Source organism: Eublepharis macularius, chromosome 12, assembly GCF_028583425.1.
Source record: "Eublepharis macularius isolate TG4126 chromosome 12, MPM_Emac_v1.0, whole genome shotgun sequence".
Lineage (NCBI taxonomy): Eukaryota > Metazoa > Chordata > Lepidosauria > Squamata > Eublepharidae > Eublepharis > Eublepharis macularius.
Genome location: NC_072801.1, coordinates 59,651,305 through 59,677,990, shown reverse-complemented (window position 1 = coordinate 59,677,990; position 26,686 = coordinate 59,651,305). Strand labels below are relative to the sequence as shown.

The window sequence follows — 26,686 nt, the reverse complement described above, 5'->3', positions numbered from 1 at the left end:
AGGAGAGTTTTGCAGGTTCCACGGACAGCCCAAAAGACAAAGAAGTGAGTCTAGATCAAATCAAGCCTGAATTCTCCCTAGAAGCTACAATGACAAAATGGTATTTTGTACTTCATGAGAAGACAAGAGTCTCTGGAAAAGTCTATAGCACTAGGAAAAATTGAAGGTGGTAGGAAAAGAAGATCCAAAATGAGATGGCCTGACCCAAGAAAGGAAGCCATATCCTCCAGTATGCAAGATCTCTACAAGTATGTTAATGATTGGACGTTTTGGAAGTCTTTCATTCATAGGGTCACTGTAGGTCAAAAGTGACTTGATGGCACAGGATACACACACATACACACATCCCAGGAAGAGGAAATACACACCAACTCCACCACCTCTCTCATCAGAAGTCCTACTTTTGAAAGGCATGCAAAACTGCTGTTCCTTCACCAACAAGCAAAAACAATTCACCTGTAAACAATCTGAAAGGGAGAAAAAGGAGAGAAGCAAACTAATACAGGCAGGGAGCTTGGAGGTGAGGGAAAGGAAGGTGAGAGGGCCCCAAACCCAGCTCAACTAGGGAAGGTAGGTCCTGATGAAAACTCATGTTTTTGCATCAAAACCAAACAGCAAAAGCATATTTATGGCCCTTCGTTTCTTTGAACCGCGTCTTTATTAAATGGTGGGATTTGGGATAAGAATATACACAGTTGTTGGTCAAGAGAATTCAACAGAAAACATCAACAGGAGACAATTTAATGAAGTACAAGAATTTCATGGTCCCATTGTCCTTGGGTGCATGCATCTGACAAACTAAAGCCTAATTAGATAAAGGACATTCCACGGCTGAGCTCCTGCTTACAGTATCAGAGCCTGGGCCAGGTGAAGCTGAATCCAAGATGGGGCTGCCATCTTTCATTCTCAACCTTCCAACACTAACCTCTACAGCACACTGAGGGCCAAGCTACACATGACGAATGACACTTGAACAGCAAGTGTATTTCTCCCTGTTCACTTGCCCTCCGCTCAATCCACTTGCCGTTCAAGTGTCATTCGTCATGTGTAGCTTGGCCCTGACTCTCAAGTCTCCCACTTTTTAATCCCTTTTGTACAGCTTCTTGATGCAACACCTTTTTGGAGCAGTGCTTCCTGGAAGTATGACATTGAATTAATGACAGCTAGACTCTTAACTCTTATCCCCACCCTAATTTACACCTCTATTTCTTCCTAGAGGAGTCCTTGGAGCTGCCACTCACACTTGGGCCAGGCTCAGGATCCACCTCGCTCTTCTTCCCAAAGCCAACTTCCGCTCCACCACTGATCATGAGGTTGAAACCAGTACAGAAAGTTCCATCAGCAGCAAGGTACAGGACGCCCAAGGCCACCTCTTCCGGGGTCCCATAACGTCCCATAAGCTAAAAATGTGCAAAAGAAGAAAAATGTAGAATTCTATACACATCTCATGTGATTCAGATTCAGATTTGTTTTATTGTATATGGCCATTGGCCTTCACAATATCAAAACACTCTTGAATGTCGATATAATACTTAATCAAAATGATCAGGTAATCAAACGCTTCAAAACCACATAAAATGCACATAAAAGGGAGAGGGAAATTTAAACCCCAGCAGGCTGCAATCAGCCCTTGTCAGGATTTTCCCTGACAAGTGGCTGAGTTGGGGGTGAAGTGCCCCTGGGCTTAGATTGGGGTTTCCAGGGCAACAGGAGTTCAGACAGAGTTCAGAAAGTCCCCGTGCCTACTGTTGCCAAGGGAATTGATTGAAAGGCGCCAGACTGTCTGGCTTGACCAACGGCTGATGAATAGGGGTGTGCAAGGAAAAAACTTTCGGCTTTCTTGTTTCGGGATTACCCGAAACAAGATTCTCTACCGTCATTAGCCGAAAGCCGAAACAAGAATCTCTTTCGGGATTCGGGATTCGGCATTATTTCGGCATTCTTTCGGGATTCTTTCGGGTTTTTTTGCTGGGAAAATGCCTCCGTCTTTCAGGACGCCTGGAGGAGGCATTTTCCCACCAAATAAGCCCAAAATTGGTGGGGACCTTCCTCTAACCCTTCTCTAACAACTACCCAAGTTTCAGACAGATTGGACTTTGGGGGGCCATGTTATGGCCCCCCAAAGCAGGTCCCCCCATCCTCCCCATAAGAAAGCAAAGGAGCAGCATATTGTTAGCATGCTGCTGCTGATCTCTCTTCATTATTTCCTATGGGGAAAAAATGAAGAGGCAGGCTTCCTTTGCCAGGGGTGGCATTTTGCATGCAAAATGCCCCCCAGCCCTCAGGGGCCCTTCTCCCACCCCTCCTCCCACCCCCCACCAAGGCTCAGCCTGCTCCCACTTGGGGGGGCCATTTCATGGCCTCCCCAAGTAGGTGCTCTAATCTCTACCACTGACAGCTGGGGGAGGCTTGTGTTGCCAGGGGTGGCATTTTGCATGCAAAATGCCCCCCAACCCTCTGGGGCCCTTCTCCCACCCCTCCTCCCACCCCCCACCAAGGCTCAGCCTGCTCCCACTTGGGGGGGCCATTTCATGGCCTCCCCAAGTAGGTGCTCTCAGCCCCTAAAGTCCACCCCTCACAGCCCCACACAAACCCAGTTCCCCCACCCCAGCTGCCACACACAGACCCAAATCCCCCCAGTAGCCCCTCACAGACCCAAATCCACCCCCACCTGCCCCACACCCACCATAACCCCAGGAACAGGCTGGCCTGCCCTCCCCTTTTGGGAACCCCTAAACTCTCTTTCCCAGGGCAGTTCTGCACAGACAAGGGGTGCCACAATGGTGGCAGTGCCAAATCGTCCCTGGGAAAGAGCACCTGCCCTGGCACACAGACAACCACCCCCCTGACCCCCCCACCACCCGCAGAGAAGGCTGGCCAGCCTGCCCCATTGTTCCCTATGCTGGGAACCAACCTCCCATCAAAGAAGGGAACACAGACACACAATCATTAAGTTTAAAAAACCTTTATTTTCTCATTTTCAAATTACAAGTGGTCAACAAATCACAACATATTACACTTATTGTCCCTCATAGCACAACACAACACAATTAACTACACATCAGAGAATCTTAAACACAATTTTTTTTTTGAAATGGACAAACAGTAAAGTTTTGAACATTACAACAGGTCACATAGTGAGCGGGCACAACAGGGCATGGAAACAGAAGATGATCATAATAACTACCAGCCTAATACAACTCTCCCTCCATAACATGACTTAATGGGGGGGAACCACAGCAACAAAATCCCCCCCCAACCCTCTGGGGCCCTTCTCCCACCCTTCCTCCCATCCCCCCACCAAGGCTCAGCCTGCTCCCACTTGGGGGGGCCATTTCATGGCCTCCCCAAGTGGGTGCTCTGCTCTCATCTCTACCACTGACAGCTGGGAGAGGCTTGTCTTGCCAGGGGTGGCATTTTGCATGCCAAATGCCACCCTCACCCTCAGGTGCCCTTCTCCCACCCTTCCCCCCACCCCCCACCACATGCATTCCTTGACAATCAAGAAATCTGGAGTTAAATATAATGTGCATGTAAGTCCCTCAAAGACAGAAGCAATATGGAGGTAATGACCCATTTGATTTCCACAACCTCAGACACAATTAGGGATCCGTTTCCCCTTGGTGGGGGATCCCCCACTCTCACCTATCACCCCGAAGGGGGAAAGTCAGTGAATGAGCCTTCAAGGTACGCTCCAGGGGCTGCTGCCGTGATGTCACTGATGTCATCTGGCTGCCCTGAGAGTATGCCTGTGCTTTGCAGTGGGCTGATTTGGGCCCTACAGGCCAAAGCAGGATCCCTTGTGGCCCAAATCTGCCTGCTGTGAATTGTGCGTGCTCCCCAGCCTTGTGTGATGATCACATCACCTCCTAGAACAGACATCATCATGCCAGAGCATTGCCATTAAATGATCATGCGTGTGTGAACAGACCCTAAGTATCCTGTAGGCTTCAGTGATGGTATAGTAATGTTTTCACTCACATTATAGAGAGAGAGAGAGACAGAGAAGGGGGGGAGGCACTGAAACTAGATTATTTCTTCTATTTTACTGTCCCCTTCCAAAGCCAGGGTGGCATTGGCACAATGCCCCCCTCCCCCCGGCCAGAGCCTTAGTACCAGTATGCATTGACAGGCCCATGCATCATAGTCCTTTTTGAGACCCAGCCAAGTTGTGCCTTTTGGAGAAAAATGTTCAAGTTGCTGGTGGGGGTATGAACAATTTTTAGATATCCACTGTAGTGCAATGGCTAGAGAGTTGGTCTAGAATCTGGCAGACTCTGATTCTGTGCCTTGTAGGCTTGATGGATGTTCTTGGCTCAGCCTAAGTAAACAATTGTGTTGTGTTTTCCAGAGGCAGTCTAGGTGATTTTGGGGCCCTGGACAAATGTTCTGGACGGGGCCCCAGAACCAGTGCCGCCCCACCACTGGCTCCTTGCCAAGGCCAAGCAATTTGGTCACCTAGGCCCCAGATAGAGTGGGCAGGAGTGCGTTGTTTCCTTCCTCCCCCCCCTCCACCCCCTCCAACAACTAAGAAGGCCATCGGTGGAGTCACTCCAATGTGAGGCATGGAGCAGCTGTCTATTGTTAGCCTGGTTGTGATGAGGGTGAAACAAATCAAGGGAGAACAGCAATGTGTAAACCACTCTAGGTTCCCATGGGGGAGAAAACCGGGGCATAAGATAAACCTTTAATTTGGTGGGGAGGGGGTATATACATTTTATGTGTATGTGTCTGTATGTTTTATGCATTCAAATCACTTGTGGTGTACTTTAGAATTATATTGAGCTCCACAGTATCCCAAAAACCTTGTCCATGTATTGCAAACCGAAGTCAATCTACCACATCTAGGGTATTCTTCTTTTCCCTACTGCCTTCAATTTTTCTTAGCATTATTGTCTTTTCTAGTGAACCTTGTCTTCTCATGATGTGACATAAGCACTATCATCAATTGATATCTTCAAGGGAGAAAGCAGGCCTGATTTGGTCTGGATGCCACTTACATGTCTTTTTCGGAGTCCATGGTACATGTAAATTGAAACTTTCTTCCCACTTCACAGTGTGAATGCTTTTTCCTCCTATGAGCTTTGTCTAAATTTTACTGTACTGATACTGCTCATTTGGCCAAAAGGCCTGCCCTTGATCAATGCCACATTAAATACTTCATAATAAAAAAATGTTTTTAGAACCATTTAAAAGTGTCCTTAAGTGCCATACGCTGATTTAAAAAAACATAAGCTAAATGTTTGGGAACACAACCAGATATGTGAATGACTGAAATGCAGCCCAATCCCACTGCTACTTAAAATCCATTTTTGATGGAGGTCTGGATTGTCTTACATTGGTGTCATTGGGCTTGGAATCAGGAACCTGGAAGCGTTCCATGGGGGCTACAACTTTCATGCCAAGGCTAAGAGGGTGGGAACAGGATCTCTCTGGGGTGGCAAACTCTGGCCTTGGAAGTTACTGGCAATTTGGGGGTGGGACTTGTGGAAAGGAAAATCTGAGTAGGGATCTCCCCCAGAATCCATGGTCCGCATTTGCCCTCTAAAGAGATTGCCCTTGGAAGCAGCCAGTTTCTCTGTAGGGAACTACTCTCTCTAACCTGAACTCAAGCCCAACCAGGAGTTTGGCAGCCCTAGGAAAATTTCAGAAAAAGATGGCAAAGGAGGGCCAGCAACTGATAGAGGCATGGAAGCCCACACCAGGACAGTAGCAGGGGCCTACTTGGGCACAAGGGACAACCAGTGCTCTCATCCCCCATAGTCCACTCCTTACAGCCCCACACAAACCCAGTTCCCCCACCCCAGCTGCCACACACAGACCCAAATCCTCCACTCAGCCCCTCTCAGAACCAAAACCACCCTCAGCTGCCCCACACCCAGTACCCCAGGAACAGGCTGGCCAGCCTGCCCCATTGTTCCCTATGCTGGGAACCAACCTCCCATCAAAGAAGGGAACACAGACACACAATCATTAAGTTTAAAAAACCTTTATTTTCTCATTTTCAAATCACAAGTGGTCAACAAATCACAACATATTACACTTATTGTCCCTCATAGCACAACACAACACAATTAACTACACATCAGAGAATCTTAAACACAATTTTTCTTTTGAAATGGACAAACAGTAAAGTTTTGAACATTACAGCAGGTTACATAGTGAGCGGGCACAACAGGGCATGGAAACAGAAGATGATCATAACTACCAGCCTAATACAACTCTCCCTCCATAACATGACTAAATGGGGGGGGAACCACTGCAACAGGGTCCAGCAGAACCTATGTCATTTCCTGTGGCTGTGCTTTCAGTTCAGACACACAAAGCTGAACTGGGCACTTCCAAGGCACTGGACAATGGTATTTCTGGAGCAGTTCTGCAGAGGTCTCCCCCCACCCCCACACCAGCCTCAGAATTTACCTGGGAACATCTGTGAGAGATCATCATTGGCCGGTGCCCATCCACCACTCTACCCGCATCCCCCAACCATGCAAACCCAACATTAACATCAAATTTTTTTTTTTTAAACATGAACATTCAATCAACTTTTAAAAAACATAATCACAACATTTTTTTTTGGTTTTTTTTCCTTTTTTTTACATGAACAGAACATCAACTTTTAAAAAACATAATCACAACATTTTTTTGGGTTTTTTTTTCATGAACATTCAATCAACTTTTAAAAAACATAATCACAACATTTTTTTTTGGTTTTTTTTCCTTTTTTTTACATGAACGGAACATCAACTTTCAAAAAACAGTACAACAATTCTTCTACAATTTTTTTTTACAAGGATTTCATCTGATAAAAACACCTAAGCAATCCCTATCTAACCTGTTTCTCCCTCCAGTAGCAATCCATGTTTCTGGGGCATTATTTCTCATAATAAATTTGGTCCCACAGGGTATGTCTCAGTGATGGGAGATGTTTTGAATACCCTGGGGGGGGGCTTTCAAATTGCTGGGTGTTTTCCCTTTGCCACTGGTTCCTAACCACCCTCCCTCTACTGGCCGGTTTTAACTGTATATACAGGGTTTTATACAGGGGAGAGCGCGATTCCAAAGGATTGGACTCATAGAGGATGCAGGCCACAAGTTGGGCTCACCTCAGTCACTCTGGAAGTCCAGTCCTGAGAAATCGAAGAGGCGAGAGTTGACCTTCAGGAAGGTCAACTGCTCGACTCTCCATGGGAGAAGGCGAGTGCGATGTGGGCCGACAATGTCGCCCGCATGTGAAAAGACGCGCTCGCTCTCCACGCTCGTCGGAGGGCATGAGAGCAGCCGCTGCGCCTCGAGGGAGAGGTCCGGCCAGACCGACTCCTTCCTGGCCCAGTAGCTGAGTGGATCGGTGGAGAGCGACTCGCAGGGCTCCGCGAGGTAGTCCCTGACCATCGCCTCCGCCGGATCCTCTCTCACGGTCCTCACGACCCCAGAGGGGACGAGGGCCCACCGGAGCATCTCCATCTCCATCGGCACTCCGGTGGTGGCCTCGGGGGGGGCCTGCGCAGAGGGGGCGTCAGAGGGACCCGCACGGCAGGGCCCCTCTTGCGTCCCCCCTGTCGACAGGCGTCCCCTCTTGGCCTGCCTGCGCCTCACCCAAGAGCAGAGCCCGTCTCTGGCTTGGGTGAGGTTCCCGTCCCGCTCGGCGAAAGTGCCCTTTATGCGCGGGTCACACATGGTCGCCAACATGTATGACTCTTCCTTAGTGAGAGGAGTTAGCCTGGCAGCTATGCCCTGCTGCAGCCTTCTCACTAATGCGCGCACCGCTGGAACAAGGTCAGCACGGGGCGCGACCCGGTCTGCAAGGGTGACCAGATTCCTCTGGAGCGTGTGCACCAGGGGAATGACCAGACCGAGGGTCGCCGTGTCTGACGAGACCGCCACAGTGAAGTCCTTGAAGGGCTTCAGGACCTCCACTGTCTGGGTGATGGTGAGCCAATCCTCCCGGTTGAACTCACCCACCTGACTCGCACCGCGGTGCTCGGAGAGCCACGCGTGGAGTGCGGCCTGCTGCTCCACCAAGCGCTCAAGCATGGCGCAGGTGGAGTTCCAGCGAGTGCTGACGTCAGTGATCAGAGCATGCTCTGGCACACCTGTCCTGACCTGTGTCTGGCGCAGTTCGTGCGTGGCCTTCACGCTGCGCGAGAAGTGACCCGTGAGCCTCCGACATTTCTGGACAAGTAACTGGAGTTCACGGGTCCGGGTATCCACGGGTTCCTTCGAGGAGCCCAACCCCAGCGCATCTCTCACCACTAGGTGAAGCTTGTGAGCGGCACAGTAGACGCTCTCTCGGCTCACTAGATGCGCCGCTGCCCTCATGTTCTTGCCACCGTCCGTCACCATGCATCCCACGGTGGCGGGTCCCTGGCCTATCCACTCGTCCAACTGTCTCCTTAAGGTGGCAGCGATGTTCTCCGCCGTGTGGGACACGTCGAGCACCTCGGCGTGAAGCAAGGCCTTGCAGTAGCCGGCCTGGCGGTCTCGCATCCTTCCCTGTCTAGCTGTGCTAGGCACCTCCCCCCGGCCCCCACCCAGAACCGACTCGGGTTCCCACCAGTGAGCAGTAAGCGAGAGGTACGCTTGCTGCACACTTGGGCAGGTCCAGATGTCCGATGTGAAGTGCACAGTTCTCCCGGCAACCCGGGACAGCTGTGCCTTCACATGATCCCTGGCAGCCCTGTAAAACGAGGGCACCACCGATCTGCTCAACGACGTGCGAGCAGGGACGGCGTACCAGGGAAAGCAATCTTGGAGCAGCCCTGAGAAGCCGAAGTCTTCAACTACGGAATACGGTTGCCCATCCACTGCTATCATGTTGACGATGTGGCGCGTGATGCGCCTGCTCGCCCTCCGGATCCCCTCTCTGGGCACACTAGTGCCCTGCATACCAAGCATCTCCGGGAGAGAGGCTTGGCGTCCCTTTCCTGCAGGTACCCTTGGGGGGAGAGCACCAGAGGAGCCTGCCTCCTTCTGGCTAGCTGGCGGCCGTGCGGCGCCACTCGAACCCTCCTCCCGAAGAAGCACCGCCTGGTGGTGCCTCTTCATATGGTACCTCATCCCAGACGTGGAGAGATGCCACACATCTTTGCCACGGCTGACGCGCTGCCTACAATGCAGGCACAGGGCTGCTCGGGGATCCTCCGTTGTCTGGAAGTGCTTCCAGATTTCGGAGGAAAAGGGCATCCCACGCTTCCCAGGAGAAGCGCGTTCGGGACCACCCTGCGGCACCTCCTGTGAGGTGCTCTGGCCGGACACACCGTGTCCCACTCTCGGCCGGGCAGGTGGGGATGGACGAGGCTGAAGGGGCAGAGATGTGGGCTCTTCCACCACAGTCTCTGCCTCTTCCTCCCGCGTCCTCTCCTCCTGCACAGCCGCGAGAGGCCTGCTGCTGGCCTCAGAGGAAACTGGGGTGGACCGCCCCAGGGGGGGTCTCACGGGCAGTTCCTCCAACATCCTCCGGGTTCCTGGGGTGAGCGGGAGCGCAGGGAAAGTCATGTGCTCCGCGCCCATCCCAGGAGACACCACATGCTGCCCCTCCTCCAGCAGCTGGCTCGCAACCACTGGAGGAGGAGGAGCCTCAGCAGCAGGCCCCTGCCCAGTGCCAGCCCCTGCCTCACGCACCCGGGTTGGGGGTGGCCCTCCAGCAGCTGCCTCAGGAAAGAGAGTCTTGCGAACCCTCTTCCTGTCACCAGAAGCCAGGCTGGTGAACAGCAGCAGCGCAGGGGAGGGCCTCCTCCGCTCAGATGGAGGGGCTGCCGCAGCAGTCCCCCTCCCCCTCCCCTCCTCCCCTCTAGATTTCTCCCTAGCCTTTCCCCCGGGGCCCCTCTCTGCTTTCCTCTCCGACATACTTTCCCCTCCCAAATTCAACCCTAACTAATCAGAAAAGATTTAGAAAACAAAGGTCAACTTTGTTTTCAAGACCTAACTAACCTGCTCTAAATCTGTGCTTCTAGTGGCTCTGTGACTTGGAGATGAACAATCAAGTGCCTTTTTAAGCAACCCTATTTATGTCAGGGAACCTGAGCCTGCCAATCAGCTGAATTCCTCTGGAATTGAGCTGGCCCTAAACCCCAATAACAGGTGACAAAGCCTTAAACACTCACACACTAGTATGCCCGGGCCGGCCTGGCACCACCACGGGTGCCAGAGATGGGCAGTGGAACCCTAGTTATGGGGGCACTAATGGGAAGCCTATTGACAGCTATTACAAATTTTTATATATATATATATATATATATAGAATTCAAACCTAACACTCACTCACTAATGCTTTCCCTGCTGAGTCCCTATTTAGTTTTTTAAAAAAAGCTAGGCTCGGTTTCCCTAATAATTATGTTGAGGGCAATTATCCACTGATCACCTACCAACTGGCCTACCTACCTAAGAGACACTATTTAGCGGGACCGATGTATCTGTGGTATGTCGGTGTGGGGTGTGGATGTGGTGTTTTGAAGATGAGCCTCCCCCCTCCCAAGCTAGCAAGAACCCACCCCCAAGGCCACCCAAATGTGAACCCGGACTCGCTCACAGTAACACCAGTCCTGCAGTCCAGCGATGTTCAGGCGGTCTTGCAGCTGGTCCTCCTCTCCTCCACGATGCTGTCAAGAAAATTGGAAATGTTAGCAGAGTCAACACCACACGCCGCACACGCAACCCCAAAATTCAAGGCCCCGTTGCACAAGCCAAGTCAGCCCCCCCCCCTTAAAGGCTAGGGCCAACCAGCAGCAAAACAAAACACATCCACCCAGCAGAGCTTCTGGCCTGTGCAGGCCAGAAGCTGGCACACTCATTTTTTAGTCCTGTGAAACAGCAGTTCATGCCCACCCCACACTCAAACTTGAAAAATGAAACATGAAAGAAAGCAGGCACTGCGATCAATGCTGGCCCCCCTAACCCCCAAACAATATCCTCTTGCCCAACCAGAAAATGCCCCCCCCCCGGCCCAAGCCATAAAGACAGAGCCAAAGCATATGCTCGCAGGTAGGCACAGCAGCAGACATAAGCTCAAAAACCAAATTTAACAACAACCCTACCAGTCCACCAGTGCAGATGTCCAGCAATGTTGATCCTCCACGCAGAGATCTGCAGGCCGATGTCCACCAAGTGCAGTCCAGTCCAGAAGAGGTCCACCAACGATAAACAACCTGAATGTGAAGCAAAACAGTGAGTGCCAGGCCAGCAAACGGGAAGGGTTACCAAAGCCGGAGCAGCAGGCCTGTGTGTGGGCCGAAGGCTGGCACAGTTGATCAGGACGGAGCCTGTTGGGAATCCTTGCAAGCAGGGGACCAGACACAGAAACGCAAGCCACACCATTCCAGATTGTGGAGCACAACTGTGAGTGCCAGGCCAGCAACCAAAAAGGGTTACCTTGGCCAAAGCAGCATACCTGTGTGTGGCCCACAGGCTGGCACAGTTGATCAGGACGGAGCCTGTTGGGAATCCTTGCAAGCAGGGGACCAGACACAGAAAAGCAAGCCACACCATTCCAGATTGTGAAGCACAACTGTGAGAGCCAGCCAGAAGAAAGGCTTCTGGCCTGTGTAGGCCCAAAGCTGGCACACTCTGGTTTTAATCTTAAAACAGTGGATCAAGCTTAAAGAAGGCAAGCACAACAACCAATGCTGAACCCCCCCCCCCCCCACCATCAAACATTGTCTGCCCAACCTGTCCCCCAGGCCATACCTGTGTGTGGCCCACAGGCTGGCACAGTTGATCAGGACGGAGCCTGTTGGGAATCCTTGCAAGCAGGGGACCAGACACAGAAAAGCAAGCCACACCATTCCAGATTGTGAAGCACAACTGTGAGAGCCAGCCAGAAGAAAGGCTTCTGGCCTGTGTAGGCCCGAAGCTGGCACACTCTGGTTTTAATCTTAAAACAGTGGATCAAGCTTAAAGAAGGCAAGCACAACAACCAATGCTGAACCCCCCCCCCCCCCACCATCAAACATTGTCTGCCCAACCTGTCCCCCAGGCCATACCTGTGTGTGGCCCACAGGCTGGCACAGTTGATCAGGACGGAGCCTGTTGGGAATCCTTGCAAGCAGGGGACCAGACACAGAAAAGCAAGCCACACCATTCCAGATTGTGAAGCACAACTGTGAGAGCCAGCCAGAAGAAAGGCTTCTGGCCTGTGTAGGCCCAAAGCTGGCACACTCTGGTTTTAATCTTAAAACAGTGGATCAAGCTTAAAGAAGGCAAGCACAACAACCAATGCTGAACCCCCCCCCCCCACCATCAAACATTGTCTGCCCAACCTGTCCCCCAGGCCATACCTGTGTGTGGCCCACAGGCTGGCACAGTTGATCAGGACGGAGCCTGTTGGGAATCCTTGCAAGCAGGGGACCAGACACAGAAAAGCAAGCCACACCATTCCAGATTGTGAAGCACAACTGTGAGAGCCAGCCAGAAGAAAGGCTTCTGGCCTGTGTAGGCCCAAAGCTGGCACACTCTGGTTTTAATCTTAAAACAGTGGATCAAGCTTAAAGAAGGCAAGCACAACAACCAATGCTGAACCCCCCCCCCCCACCATCAAACATTGTCTGCCCAACCTGTCCCCCAGGCCATACCTGTGTGTGGCCCACAGGCTGGCACAGTTGATCAGGACGGAGCCTGTTGGGAATCCTTGCAAGCAGGGGACCAGACACAGAAAAGCAAGCCACACCATTCCAGATTGTGAAGCACAACTGTGAGAGCCAGCCAGAAGAAAGGCTTCTGGCCTGTGTAGGCCCAAAGCTGGCACACTCTGGTTTTAATCTTAAAACAGTGGATCAAGCTTAAAGAAGGCAAGCACAACAACCAATGCTGAACCCCCCCCCCCCCCACCATCAAACATTGTCTGCCCAACCTGTCCCCCAGGCCATACCTGTGTGTGGCCCACAGGCTGGCACAGTTGATCAGGACGGAGCCTGTTGGGAATCCTTGCAAGCAGGGGACCAGACACAGAAAAGCAAGCCACACCATTCCAGATTGTGAAGCACAACTGTGAGAGCCAGCCAGAAGAAAGGCTTCTGGCCTGTGTAGGCCCAAAGCTGGCACACTCTGGTTTTAATCTTAAAACAGTGGATCAAGCTTAAAGAAGGCAAGCACAACAACCAATGCTGAACCCCCCCCCCCCCACCATCAAACATTGTCTGCCCAACCTGTCCCCCAGGCCATACCTGTGTGTGGCCCACAGGCTGGCACAGTTGATCAGGACGGAGCCTGTTGGGAATCCTTGCAAGCAGGGGACCAGACACAGAAAAGCAAGCCACACCATTCCAGATTGTGGAGCACAACTGTGAGAGCCAGCCAGAAGAAAGGCTTCTGGCCTGTGTAGGCCCAAAGCTGGCACACTCTTGTTTTAATCTTAAAACAGTGGATCAAGCTTAAAGAAGGCAAGCACAACAACCAATGCTGAAACCCCCACCCCACCATCAAACATTGTCTGCCCAACCTGTCCCCCAGGCCATGCCAAGAATAAACTGCAACACCTTTTTGCAGAGGCAGGCCACAGCAGCACATTGCCCAGCATCAAAAAAATTTACAAAAATTTTAAAAAGGCCTACCAGGTGTCCTCTCAGGATGTCCAGCACAGTTGATCCTCCAGGCAGATGTCCTCCAGGCTCCAGGTGCAGTCTCTCTTCTTCTCCTCTCTCGGTCACAGCTCAGCAGCAGCAGCAACAGAAGTGTTCCAGACAGTCTTGCTCCAAATTTAAATCCCCTGCTGCAGCCTCAGCCAAAGATTTAAATCTATTGGCTGGCATGAGAATGCAGCAGTGGGATTGGTGACTCCTAAAGTCCCCAGTCCCCTGCCTTTCCCCACCCACACTCCAAGAGCCACCCTCCTCCTGCTCCCCCTCCCCTACCTGTTAGTTTTGGCGGGAATCTCTGCTGCTTTGCAAATGCAAAGTGCAATGCAATGCTTGCACCTTGCATTTGCAAGGCAAAGCAGGATTCCCTATCCTCCTTTGCAAGAGGGGTGGGGGGTGACAGAAGGAGTGAGTGATTCACTCCTTCTCCCCCCCTCCCCTCTTCTAAGAGCCTGCAGGAAGCCTTTGCTTCCAGCAGGATTTTGCTAGCCGCTTGCTAAGGCAAACGGCTAGCAAAATCAAAATGGCGATTCTCGAATGCCGAAAGAATGCCGAAAGAATCCCGAAACGTTTCGGGTTTTTCTTTCGGCAATCCCGAAACGTTTCGGCATTCCCCAAAACGTTTCGGGATTCTTGAAGAATGCCGAAACACTTTTGTTTCGGCATTCTTTCGGCATTCTGAATGCCGAAACGCACATCCCTACTGATGAACACCACGAACAGGGCTTGGAACGAACACGTGTTCGTCGGGAACGGGGCCTCACGAACAGCTTGCTCGCGAACAGCTGATCGGGCTGTTCATGGCTTTTTTTTTGTTCGTATTGCTGTTCATGTCCACCTCTAAATCTCAGCATGGAGGGATTTATTAGCAGTTCCCTTTTTGCAGAATTCTGACTTTCATTTTTTTCTACCAGTGTATTCACAACCCTACCTGTTATTACCATCTTACATCTGGTAGAACTTTTTTTTTTTTTTGCTATCAATTCACAGCTGATTTATGGTGACCTTGCAGGGTTTTCAAGGAAAGAGGTGTTCAGATAGATACATCTTTGCCTGCCTCTGGGTAGCAACTCTAGATTTTCTTGGTGGTGTCCCATCCTAGTACAGACCAGAGCTGCCCCAGTTTGGCTTCTGAGACTGGCCTAGGCTGGGCCATCTGGGTCTGGGCATGGTAGAGTGAGGGTTGCCAGTTCTGATTTGGGAAATCAGGACACAGTGCCTGGGAAGGGAGTTCAGCAAGGATGCTTCTTCTATAGGAAAAACAGAAGACCAAGAGGATCCACCCTCTGTAGCCAGCCACTCTAGGACTTCTGCTTTCCCCTAACATGCAGAGCTGCAATATTTTCCCGGCTCTGATCTCTGTAGTTGTCATTCTGGGAGAACTTCAGGCCCCGCCCTAAGGATGGCAGAGCCAGATAGGCAGCACTGCCATTCCTGTTTTCCTGCAATGCACTTGCCTGGCGGTCTTTGATTTCCTGGATTGCTGCCTCTGGATCTGGTGACTGATTAGCCATCTTTTCTGACAAAGGAGTCCAGATATTACCTGGAGAGAGGCTAGAATTCAAAATAGTTTGGAATTTAAAAAAGAAGGGCAGGGGCATCTTGAAATATCAAGAGACATATTCCCAAAGGAATGAATTTTGAAGAATTGTCTTTCGTATTTCTAAAAAGACATTTAACTTCCATCTTAGAGTTGAATACAATAGGTGAATTGATTCACCCTACAACCCTATGCATAATTATTCCTTCATTCATCCCAGGTAAATGTGGAGTGGAATGCAGCCTCTGCAATCTCAGCCAATGCAGAATTACCAAATCCTTTGTTTATGGAAGAAGACAAAGCAGTAGCAATAACTTAAAGCAATTCTTTAAAAGGGACAGATTACCCAAAGGGACAGGGTTACCCCAAGTGCAGGACTGCAAGGAAACACTGGAGGGCTGTTATCTTTTCTGGAAATCTGTAAGTTATTAGGTAGGTTGATTTCTCCCCCTACCCTTTTTTCTCCTTTAGCTGCTTTTTAAATCCTGGGCTGCATGGAGCAGATTTGGCTGTCATTGAAGCTGGAGTAACCACTCCCCATCCCCCACCCTGTTTCTTATTTTCCTTTTAGTAGATTTACACAGCTGTACTTTTCTGTATACTTGGAAAAGATTCCCTGAATGAGTAGATGCCTCCCACATTCTCTATCTGTCAGTGCAATAGTTTTCATGATTTGGTGATATCACACAGACTGATATGAACATTCATCTTTAAAGACACTTCCTATGAACAGCTTTAAGGAAAACCAGAGTATACCACTGGGTTTGAAAACAACAGATTTCACTTCTTAAGTTGTAATTCTAGAAGTCATCGTATTTTGAGCTGAATCTGTTCCTTGTGTTATCCTTCTTATAAGAAACAATATTTGAAAGACAAAAAAGAATGTGGGGACTTCGTACTACTTATACCTTTTCTGGAAAGTGATCCCAGCCCAATTGTCTGGACATTACACTCTGAGAATGCCAATTCCCCATTACCATTCCTTATCTTCCCCTTCTATTGTCTCTTTTTTTGGTTTAGCAAAAACCTTAAACTTAAAACTTCTGGCATGGGGATATGGAGGACATGCTTTTCTTTCCTGATACTCCTCTGCAAACTGCTATGTGCCCTGAAGGGATTCTGTATAGATAATAAGTTTTACCTGTTGACTCGCACTCCGTATTTGCTCTCATCTATGGCCAGGGCTTTGGTCATTGCAATCACAGCACCCTGCAAGACAAAAGCACAATTAGGGTTGCCAACTGACCAGAAATGGCTTGGCCTTCTTTTGTGCCTCTGACTACAGTCTGATGAGCATAAAGAAGTTTCTTCTAATAATGTCTACAATCCAAGCAGGTACAACACTTCTCTTGGGACAGGACACTTTTCTCAAGGCCTGTTGGCAACCTTGATGAGGACAAGATACAGTGTGTAGGACAAGAACTCCTCATCCGGCAGCATTGACTTTCAGCACCTGTCATCACCCTACCCCAAAAGCTCTGTTCCATCAGGATAAGTTACTTCAGGGCCAAACTTTTCATAGTTGGGTGGTAAATGATATCACTTTGTAAATAACATTCCAATTATGCCTCTGTTAAAGAGAGAGACCTTTTTTCCCTCAAAGTGGTTGACAACCCTACTTGGGTTTAGTATGTAAAGGAGAAAGATGTAGGACATTTTCACTTTTGAGGTTTAATTGAACTTTTCTGAGTCTGTTAATGAAAAGGAGGCAAAGCTACATTCCATAAAATCTTTACAGTTGAGAGACTGGGTTTAGCCTCATGTATGAGAATCCGCAACTGACCTGAAAAATACCAAACTGGCCTCCTCTGGTGCCTTTAGCAGCAACATATTTTATTAAAGCCAGCAGATGGAGCTTTTCAAAGCCCATGATAGTGTCGCCCTCCATGATGTGAAAACCTTCATCTGCCCGTCAAGTCACTATTAAAGGCGCAAGAGCAGAAATGTTCAAAAACATCGTCAACTGATTCTGTCTTTGGGTCAGGCTTACCTTGCTTGTGACATTTGACACAGTATGCTTCGCCCCAATAACACCGCAAATACAGGCAAGGTTGATGATGTTTCCTCTCGTTTCCCGTAAGTAGGGCAGTGCGTACTGTACACAAAATATAAGGAGAAACAGTATGGCTGATCTCAAGAAAAAGATTTTATAAGATGTTGTATATTGGAATCAGACCATTAATTCCACTACTTTAGAAGCGCTGATTGGCAGAGATCCTTTCCAGCACATCTAGTGGGAATTCTTGCAACTGGACATTGTAAGGGTGAATGCTTAGAGTACAAAGCAGGTCCTTGGTTTGAGCCATGGCCATTCCCCCGTCACTCTGGTTTGGGCACCAGAGATCTGGCATAAGCAGGTAAAGCATTGTACTTCTAAAACATATACCACTCCACTAATCGACTTTCAGGCTCTAGAGAAAGCCAGCTGCCCTCAGGGAAGAGGAAAAGCGCTTATACATTAGAATCACTCACCTTTGATGTTAACAAATAGCTCACAACGTTCATTTCCATGAGGTTGCGGAAGCTTTGGGCAGTCACATCATCTATCTTTTCAGAATAAACTGTTTGCAAGAGGATCAAGTGGATATAAAACGGTAGTGAGTTTCACAGAGACGGGATCCACAAAAGACAAGAGAACAGATCCCCAGTCCCACAATATGCTGATGAGTCTCATGTTTGTTTGTCTGGTAAGCAATACTTTAAAACAATTATTATTGAGGTTTTGTTTCATCAACATGGCTAATTGGCATTGATGGACCCATCCTCCATGAATACTTCTAATTCTCCATTTGAACTAATGGCCATCACTACATCCTGGAAGAGCAATGTCCAAAAGTTAATTATTATTTAAAAGAAGGTAGTATTTTCTTTAGAAAGTGTTAGTGTGGAAGACTTGGGGCCTCAAGGAAGGGAGTTCTAAGAGCTTTATAGAAATATTTTGTTTCATTAGGACAGTGTGATTTCTTTAGTTTCTTTGTAAACAATCACCTACTAAGATACTGCTATTGGCAGGATGGCCATGCAGCGTCCAGGACACTGAACCAATGAAGAGTAACAAAAGCTTTCTTGCTTCTATTAGTAGAGTGGACAGAAAATCAACAAACTGGAAGCAAAGAGACTAGCTAATGCTTTCTAGCTCGTGAGAGTCTGCAGAGATCTTGAAGCCTAAAAATATCATTCTGCAGACAGAAAAGGGAAAACCCCTTTAGAAAGAAGGCACTCCCCTAATGTCCAGTCTAGCTAGAGCTTGCTGCTCCCTACAGGATCTTTTTCTCTTCCTCCTTGCACAAAAGACATCCACAAATTGTTCCTCAAATCCTTTCTTGAATGCATCAATGCAGGCTTTTGCATACTTAAAGAACACACTCACGCCCAGATGTATCCATCCCAAATTCTTCTCTGACCCCAACAGTTTGGAATTCACTTACCATCTCCGGCAGCGTTCACCAGGCAGTCCAGGCATCCATAACGTTCTACAGTTACCAAAATCAACCTCTGCAGGAACAGAGGATAGAGAGAGATCAGGGCAAGGATAACAACAGAATTGAGAGTCCTAGCATTCAGGTTCAAGAAACCATTAGAACTACCCTTGGCCAAACCTGTTTGAAACACTGGGAGACACCCTGTGAGACAGAGAAGGATGGGTAGCAAATGGGAAAAGAGGAGAGGATCAACCAATAGGGTCACCCAACCCAGAGAACAGGGGGGGTCATGCAGGGTACATGCAGGGAACTTACTTTATGCGTGAATGCCACAGATCTTCCTTGTTGTGCCAGGAATAATGTCATTCTCTGTGCGACAAGGAAGAGCTCCCGGGCCCATTCCCGGAACTTCCCCCCCTGCCAGTCAGGTGAGTGGTGGCATGGGGCAGAGGCTGGCAGCAACCAAAGAAGAGGGTATAAATGTATAGTGGGAGACAAAGCCAGCTGCAGCTTGGAAAGAGGGTGCTCAGGCATTTGGTTGAAGTGGAAGTGTGAACCGGGTGCTGCCTCCAACCTGACAGAGCCCACAGGCAATGCTTGTGCTCAACAGCTGAACCCTGTCCTCTTGCACCAGTCAAGGGAAGGATGTGCTATGACAATGAAGACTAGAAATTTAAAGTTTATGGGAGAAGCAAGTGGGACCCTATGCAAGCACTTTAGCAGACAACTCAGCAGGTGAGAGAGAACGTATGAAAGAGGACCATAAATAAAGATGGAAGCCCCAGAAGAACGTTATCACAATCCATTCAAACAATGGAGAATTAGAATAATAGTAATAACAACAACAACAACAACTATTACTACTGTGCTTATATACTGCTCTTCTAGATAGATTACTGACTCACCAAGAGCGGTGGACAAGTTAGTGTTATTATTATCCCCAGAATGCAGCTGGGGAGCTGGGGCTGAGAGGAGTGGCTTACCCAAGGCCACCTGCTAAGCTCATGGCAGTAGTGGGATTTGAACCAGTAGAGTGCTGATTCACAGCTGAACCACTTAATCACTGTGCTACAGCATCTCTCACTAAGAAGAAGTTAAGAAGAATGGTTTGGGGTAAAGACATGAAGGAACATTTCAGGGAAATGCTGAAGAACCCCCAAAGACCCACCACTTATTACCCAATTTTAGCCTACCTTAATTTCTGTTTCATTGCGGACATCACAGACATGGAAATATGCTTCGCCTGGGCACCCGGAATCCTGCAACTCCCTCTGAATTGCGTGGCCCGTTTCCACTGCAAGGGGATAGAACAGAACAGTTGCCAGCGGAATAAATCTTCAATCCCTTTCTTTTTTCGCATAGCCTTTGATTTAATCATGGATCTGTTCTTCCAATTGTGCCCAAGCTCCAAATACACACAAGCACATTTGCTAAATGTGTTGAGATTATTCCTCCCCTTGGTTTGTTGTTTTCTCTATTTGGAGAAAGGCAAGCTAGAAGTGCTGCCAAATTAAACAAATACAGTCTGTTTGGAAGGGGAAGCAGGTTCTGTCTCCTGTTGCTTACTGGACAGGGGGAAAGGATTTAATGACTGATGAGGATATTGATGCCAGAAAAGGTCTGACAATCCTACTTTCCCTCATATGTGTATTTCTCTTGGTGTGTGTTTTCTACATGCTCCTCAATGAACGGAACTTAACATTTCTTACCTTCTTTCTCTTGTGGTGCTTGAAGCAGAAGATGGGAGTTCCCACTTTGGCCCTGATCTCATCATTTCAGCTTACTCTTCTCCCTCTACTTACTACCCTGAACATCATATTTTCTGTATATTTCCTAACCTAATATATATCAGAAGCAGGAGAAGGCAAGGGGCTGGGTAGAGGGATCATCTCTTCCCAGAGCTCCCTACTAGTTGCCTATCTATTCCTGGCCAGAATCAGTACAGAGGGATGGTTCTTAACTCCAAAGGCATAAATAGCTTAGAGTCAGGGTCCTTGAAAGGCTCGTCCTCCAATATTGTCCACCCCACCCCCAGCCTAGCTTTCTGTGCCTGCATGGATGAGGTGAGTAGCCACCAGACCTGTGGAATGCCTTTCCCCTTGAGCCTAACCAAGCCAAAACTGTTCTTTTTATCTAGACTTTGAGTCAAGCTACAAGTGATGCCTTACACAGGTTGGACACTTGTCAGCTTACCTCAAGTTTTGATGGGAAATGTAGGCGTCCTGGTTTTACAGCTTGGCTCTCAATTGCAGCTGCAAGACCAGGATGCCTACATTTCCCATCAAAACTTGAGGTAAGCTGACAAGTGTCCAACCTGTGTAAGGCGTCACTTGTAGCTTGGCTCTCAAAAACAAGGGGTTGTACTTTGGAAATTGTTTTCATAGTCAGCTTCTAGCCTGCAGCCTTAACTTAAGAGAAGCGGTATAATAAGTGAATAAATAAATAAATCATTCGCGGCAACTAATCCTTGTTTTGAATTTTTGTAATGAGCTTGCCGTGTTTGTAATTTTTTTAATTAACAGTTTTATATGCCTTTCTGATTTTATTTAGTTCTCCTTTGTAAGCTTCCTCAAGAAAATTCACTGTAAAGGAGGCATTTTTAAGCAGTTAAAGGGAACCCATCATGGGGGTGAGGAAAGCAGTTCTTAACTCACCTTCAGATGCCTGGGAACAGAAGACCACCTTGGCGCCTTGGCGAACTGAAGGGCAAGGGAAGAAACGAGCAGAAAACAAAACTCAGAGGCTTGGCACACACCAAGAGATGTTTGTTTGTTTGTTTACAAGACTCACTTTCCCATCATTTAAGTCTTCAAAATCTTCAAAGAAACTCACAAAAACTTTGCAGGTAGAAGAGCCTCAGGAGGGGCAACCTTCCACAGACAGATCTTCTAACCACAAACAAACCACCAGACTGTTTTCAATGAAAAGACGAAAAGGCCCTCCCCAAAGCCCTGTTGCCTGTTATGGGGGAGAGCATTCCACTTCCTCAAATGTTCTGCCAGCTGACTTCTTTCGATAATGCAACTGAGGGCCAAGCTACACATGACGAATGACACTTGAATGGCAAGTGTATTTCTCCCTGTTCACTTGCCCTCCACTCAATCCACTTGCTGTTCAAGTGTCATTCGTCATGTGTAGCTTGGCCCTGAGAATATGCTCAAGGGCTAAACCTCGGGACTTGAAACAGGCTGAGTGACCTGTAAAGTCACCCTTCCACTACATTTATGCAAAAAAAAATATATGTTGGGATTATAAAGTAAACTTCATTATGTTGAAATAAACACCACCTTGCAGAATCATCATTGCAAATGTCCTAAATTTGTATTATACGTGGATAAACAAGTTTTCTGGGTGCTGAGGATTAACAGTTTTTTTTTTAAAATGTGCACATACTCAGCTCTATTTTCTAAATTGACTTTCATATACAGAAAAATAAATGTTCTCCAACAATATCCCAGGTAGAACTTCTATCCTAGAAAAAGAAATGTAAAGTCTTCCTTGCTTTACCTGACAACCACCCCTAAACCATGCCTGACGGACAGGATCTTTGATCAGCACTCATCAAGAGTGCCTCAACAATGGTGGGAGGAAAAGTTAAGCATGCACACGCGCACACACAGATCGGATCATCCTGGGAGCTGAGCAAACAGCAGTGTCCAGATAGCACAAAGGAGGCAGACAGAACTGTTCTAGGCCTCATTTTTCTTCAGCTGGTTTGATTTCTGTACACAATGACCTACAGTTTACTCATTCACTTCATTAATACCTGGGCTTATCTCTGAAAGGGGGACCCAAAGGGACTTCCTTCCTTCTCCTTTTCTCCATTTCATCTTCACAATAACAACTCTGTGAGGTGAGGCTGAAACAGCGTGACTGCCCCAAGATCACCCAGCAAATGTCCACGGGAGTGTGGTTATTTGGATATGTCTCTCTTCATTGGATAATGGGATCTTAATTAAGCTCTAACAACATCTGACTGACAGGTGAATTTACGAACTGTCCATTGCGGTGTATTGTGTTTCAGATGATGGGAAGAGATGGGAAGATGCTGTCATCCGTGTTACATTTGTGATGGGTGACCCCAGGCTGAAATCCCCACTCTGCTATGGAAGCTTGCTGGTTGACCTTGGGCCAGTCCCACACTCTCAGCCTAACCTACCTCACAGGGTTGGTGCTGTAAGAGTAAAATAGAGAAGCAGAGAAAGTTGTAAACCATTTTAGGTCCCATTTTGGGGAGGAAAGAGGGGTATTAATAAAATAAATATAATAGTAGTAGAGCCCTGTAAAGAGCCCTCTAAAGGGCCACCCGGATGAGCATCCTCTTTCCTTCATTGGCCCACCAAATATCCTCAGGAACCCTCAGAGAGGACATAAGAATAATAGATCTCTTTCAACTGCACCTTGGTGGAGGGGGAGTCTCTTCTACACAGTTTAAGAGCATAGGTGTTTGGTCTTTTTTTGCATTTGCTCCTTCTATTTAAACCACTACGGCTGCCATTCATCCCCCCCCCTGAAGTTTAATTGCAGCCTCACCAGTGGGAATTCAACAGATAAAGCCTACCCCAACAGTGAGACCCATCCACAAAAAACTGGCACTCTTACTCCTGATATATCGACACTCAAGGTCTCCAGCCACAGTTTCACAGTCCTAGTGTCAGACAAAGGATCCTAAAGTACGATTACCACTTTGCATTCTGGCAGGTTGAAATTCAACAAGCGTAGTTTAACTATTAGTAAAACAGAAACAATGCCACCTCCGGCCTCCCTCCTCCACTTCCCAGAATTTGAACCACATTGGATAAGGATAGTTCTTGTAACTAGTTTTCAATGCAAGGAATCACTTCTGGAATATATGTGAAGTAAATTATATCTTTTATATAGAGTATGTCAAAGGCTAATAAAATAGTCTCTATTCCACAAGGCCTTAGGCAAAAAGGTACTACATGAGTCCTTTTTGTGTTCACAGGACAGACACGGGTGCCTCTGAAGATATCAAGAGCACTTTCTTTCCCACCCAAATTCTCTCACCCCAGATTAGATATTTAGAGAGCTAGCCTTCCTTGTCTTCCTGGCTGGCTTGACTCCCTCACCTGTTGGCAGAAATTGCCCATTCCTCCATCCATACCCAGTTCTTTCCATGCTCACCAAATTCTCTTACGATGGCTGGGCCAATGCCTCTGGTGCCACCAGTCACTATTACCACCTTGCCCAGGTAACGCAGGTAAGTTGCCATGCTAGCCATCTGCCTCAGTTTCTCTTAATGACTAAAGGCCATCTGAGTTTTTGATTAAGGAATGGCAACAGCACAACACGTGGTGACCCACAGTGAGCACAGCCTTGGGCCTCATAGCATGCGGGGAGATGTAGTCCTTCATCTCTACAGAGATATGTTGGAATGATAATAGCTATTCCCTGCAACAGCTGCCTACTCCCCACCCCTTTACACCTTATATGAGATAACCATCTTTTATTGGCTGTCTCCATCTATGCATTAAAAAACGCATAAAGACATATCTGGAAAAGCTTTCCAGATTGTCTAGTTTGCATATTCTTTCTTATTGTTTTATCTTTTACTAGAAATTAAATGTAACATTTATTCAGATGCAAATATTGCTTTGGAAGGCATTCACAGTTCCTCAGCAGAGATGTTTATTGTAATGGACTGTTCCTTCTGCTTGAAAAGAGCACACTCCTTGTCCTGGAGGAATTTTTAAATTGCCCAACACAAATGCAAAATAAAGGAGCGCTCTTTTATTTGGCAGATATTCTCTAGGAAACTCTCACCAATTCTCTTTCATCAAGTTTCCTAGAGAATATATCTGGCAAATAAAACTGCATGGCTTTATTTTGCATTTGTGTTGGACAACTTAAAAGTTCCTCCAGGTCATTAAGGGAGAAGGTGGAGGCAAAAACTCCTCAGGATGCATTGCCAACCTCCTAGCTGAGTGTCCAGATACAGTTTTTTATCATGACGTATTATGTAACAATCACTATTTTTCTTATACTCATCTGTATCTGGTCACTCAGCTATGAAGTGACCAACACATCCTGAGGAGTTTTTGCCTCTACCTTCTCCCTCAAAGTGTTTGATAAAGTATAATAAAATTTTCCCCATACTGTTAGCCTTCAGACCCCTTCTCACACTGAGAGGGCAGTTTGTTGATGGAATATCATAAATCCCCTTCCGCATATTCCATAAGCACAAGGCAATGCCTGGCCCAAGGCAGAATGGATGCCAACTGGACAGGAGACTAGAAAATTACCAGGAGGAGAGTCAGAGTGGCTGGCTGACCAACAGCCCCCTCCAGCCTCCGGAAAAACAGAACATAGAACAATGAGGCTCCCAGGAAGCACCTGACTCCTCCTGCCTACACCCAACCTTTCTTCCCCTAATCAAGCAATACCCAAGCTATTCTGCATACCAGATCACTTTTCCCATCTGATGCTGAAAGGGTCATCTGGCACCTTTCATACCAGCCTGTCTGAACTCCATTGTCCACCTCTGGAAACAGCCATTAAGCCATTATTTGGGGGACAGAGACGTCAGCTTGCTCCAGTGAGCATTTCACCCTATAACTGGGATCCCTGGCCATGTGCTTTGTGTGTGTCAATGGGCCAAACTACACATGACGAATGACACTTGAACGGCAAGTGGATTGAGTGGAGGACAAGTGAACAGGGAGAAATACACTTGCTGTTCAAGTGTCATTCGTCATGTGTAGCTTGGCCCTGTGTCTTAGGACTAGAGATGGGCACAAACAGCAATACAAACAAAAAAAGCCATGAATAGCCCAATCTGCTGTTCACTAACGAGCTGTTCGTGAGGCCCCATTCTAAATGAACAGGTGGTTGTTGCAAGCCTCGTTCGTTGCAGTCTGGCACCTGCAATCAATTCCCTTGGCAATTTAGGCAGGGATTATCTGAACTCTGTCTGAACTCCTGCTGTTGCCCTGGAAACCCCAATCTAAGCCCAATTTAGCTTGACAGGCAGGTCTTCCTTTCAAGTGTGGAGCTCCAAATTTGTTACAAGGGAGCAAAGACCAGTGGGGAGGGGGGCTCCCAGCTCTGGATTGGTTTGCAGACAGTGGAGATGGAGAGATACTGTTGGCAGTTTGATAGAGTGCATTCATGCTTGAATTTTCTTTGTGTGTGGTGGGATAGGGATCTACCCCTTCAAGTTCCAGGGCTGCTGCCAGGCTCTGGAGCCAAGCTATTATTTATTATTGGAACCTTTCCTGGTGCCTGCTCAGGTCTGGTTTCTGGAAGTGGTGCAGTAGGGATATTGACCAAACTTGGATGATGGCTGGAGGAGAGCCTGCTGGCGCCCACGAACAGCCAACCACGAACACGTTTGTGAACAGGGCCATGTTCATGGTTGTTCGTGAGTCCCTGTTCGTGGATGGCAACGAACAACAAACATCATGTTCGGGTTTTTTTCTGTTCGTGCCCATCTCTACTTGGGCCCCATCGTACACTCCCAAGTATGTTTGGGATGCTTCTCTTTGTGAAAAGTTGGTCTTTTTCCATCTATCTTTGTGAACCTCTTTTCAAGAGTGGTAATTATCGCCCTCCCTAAACTGCTTTCTCAACCTTTCCTCACTGTTTTTCTTTGTTATCGCCCTCCCTAAACTGCTTTCTCAACCTTTCCTCACTGTTTTTCTTTGTTAGTCTTGTATGTGTGCTGTGTATGATTTCTCTAGAGTTCCCCTTTTATTTCTGTTTGATAAAAAAACCTTTCAAGTTGGATATCTGCCTGGCTTGTTTGAGATTTCTCTAAGGGAATAATCCACGTAAATGTAGTTGGAGAATCCCAGTTATCCCCTCTCTCTTATCTCCATTAAAGTTAATTCCCCCAATTTATTAGAAGAACACCTGTTTGGGTTACACTACAAGCATGATGACAATAGAGCCCAGATCTTGGTAGTATTTCCCCACCAGCTATATCTTGAGGATTTATCTTGTGCGAACTATGAAGTATCCCCAAGCTTCTCTTTGGTCTCGTTTCATGTGCTGGACCATTTGCCTACAAAGCTCAGGGAACAGCCCCCCCCACAGCACAGCTTTGTTTCTGAATTATCATAGTTGCCAAGTTGAGCAGGATCTTCCACTACTAGGAGCTTGAGCAATCTCCCACTCACTTGAGGTTTCAGAACGTG

The 26,686-nt window shown here is 47.9% G+C and overlaps 1 protein-coding gene across 1 annotated transcript in view; it reads right to left on the bottom strand.

Annotated features, from left to right (window-relative positions):
- The window catches only part of LOC129339512 (uncharacterized short-chain type dehydrogenase/reductase y4vI-like), a 50,914-nt gene extending 27,151 nt beyond the window's left edge, over positions 1-23,763 (bottom strand). The window contains exons 1-9 of the mRNA XM_054994092.1: positions 23,676-23,763; positions 21,185-21,229; positions 19,724-19,824; positions 18,537-18,603; positions 17,581-17,669; positions 17,099-17,203; positions 16,250-16,317; positions 15,026-15,122; positions 1,242-1,400 (exon numbers count right to left, since the gene is read on the bottom strand). Coding sequence (XP_054850067.1) covers positions 1,242-1,400; positions 15,026-15,122; positions 16,250-16,317; positions 17,099-17,203; positions 17,581-17,669; positions 18,537-18,603; positions 19,724-19,824; positions 21,185-21,229; positions 23,676-23,763 — 819 coding nt within the window. The remainder of the gene's footprint in view (positions 1-1,241; positions 1,401-15,025; positions 15,123-16,249; positions 16,318-17,098; positions 17,204-17,580; positions 17,670-18,536; positions 18,604-19,723; positions 19,825-21,184; positions 21,230-23,675) is intronic.
- Positions 23,764-26,686: the final 2,923 nt, after the last annotated feature.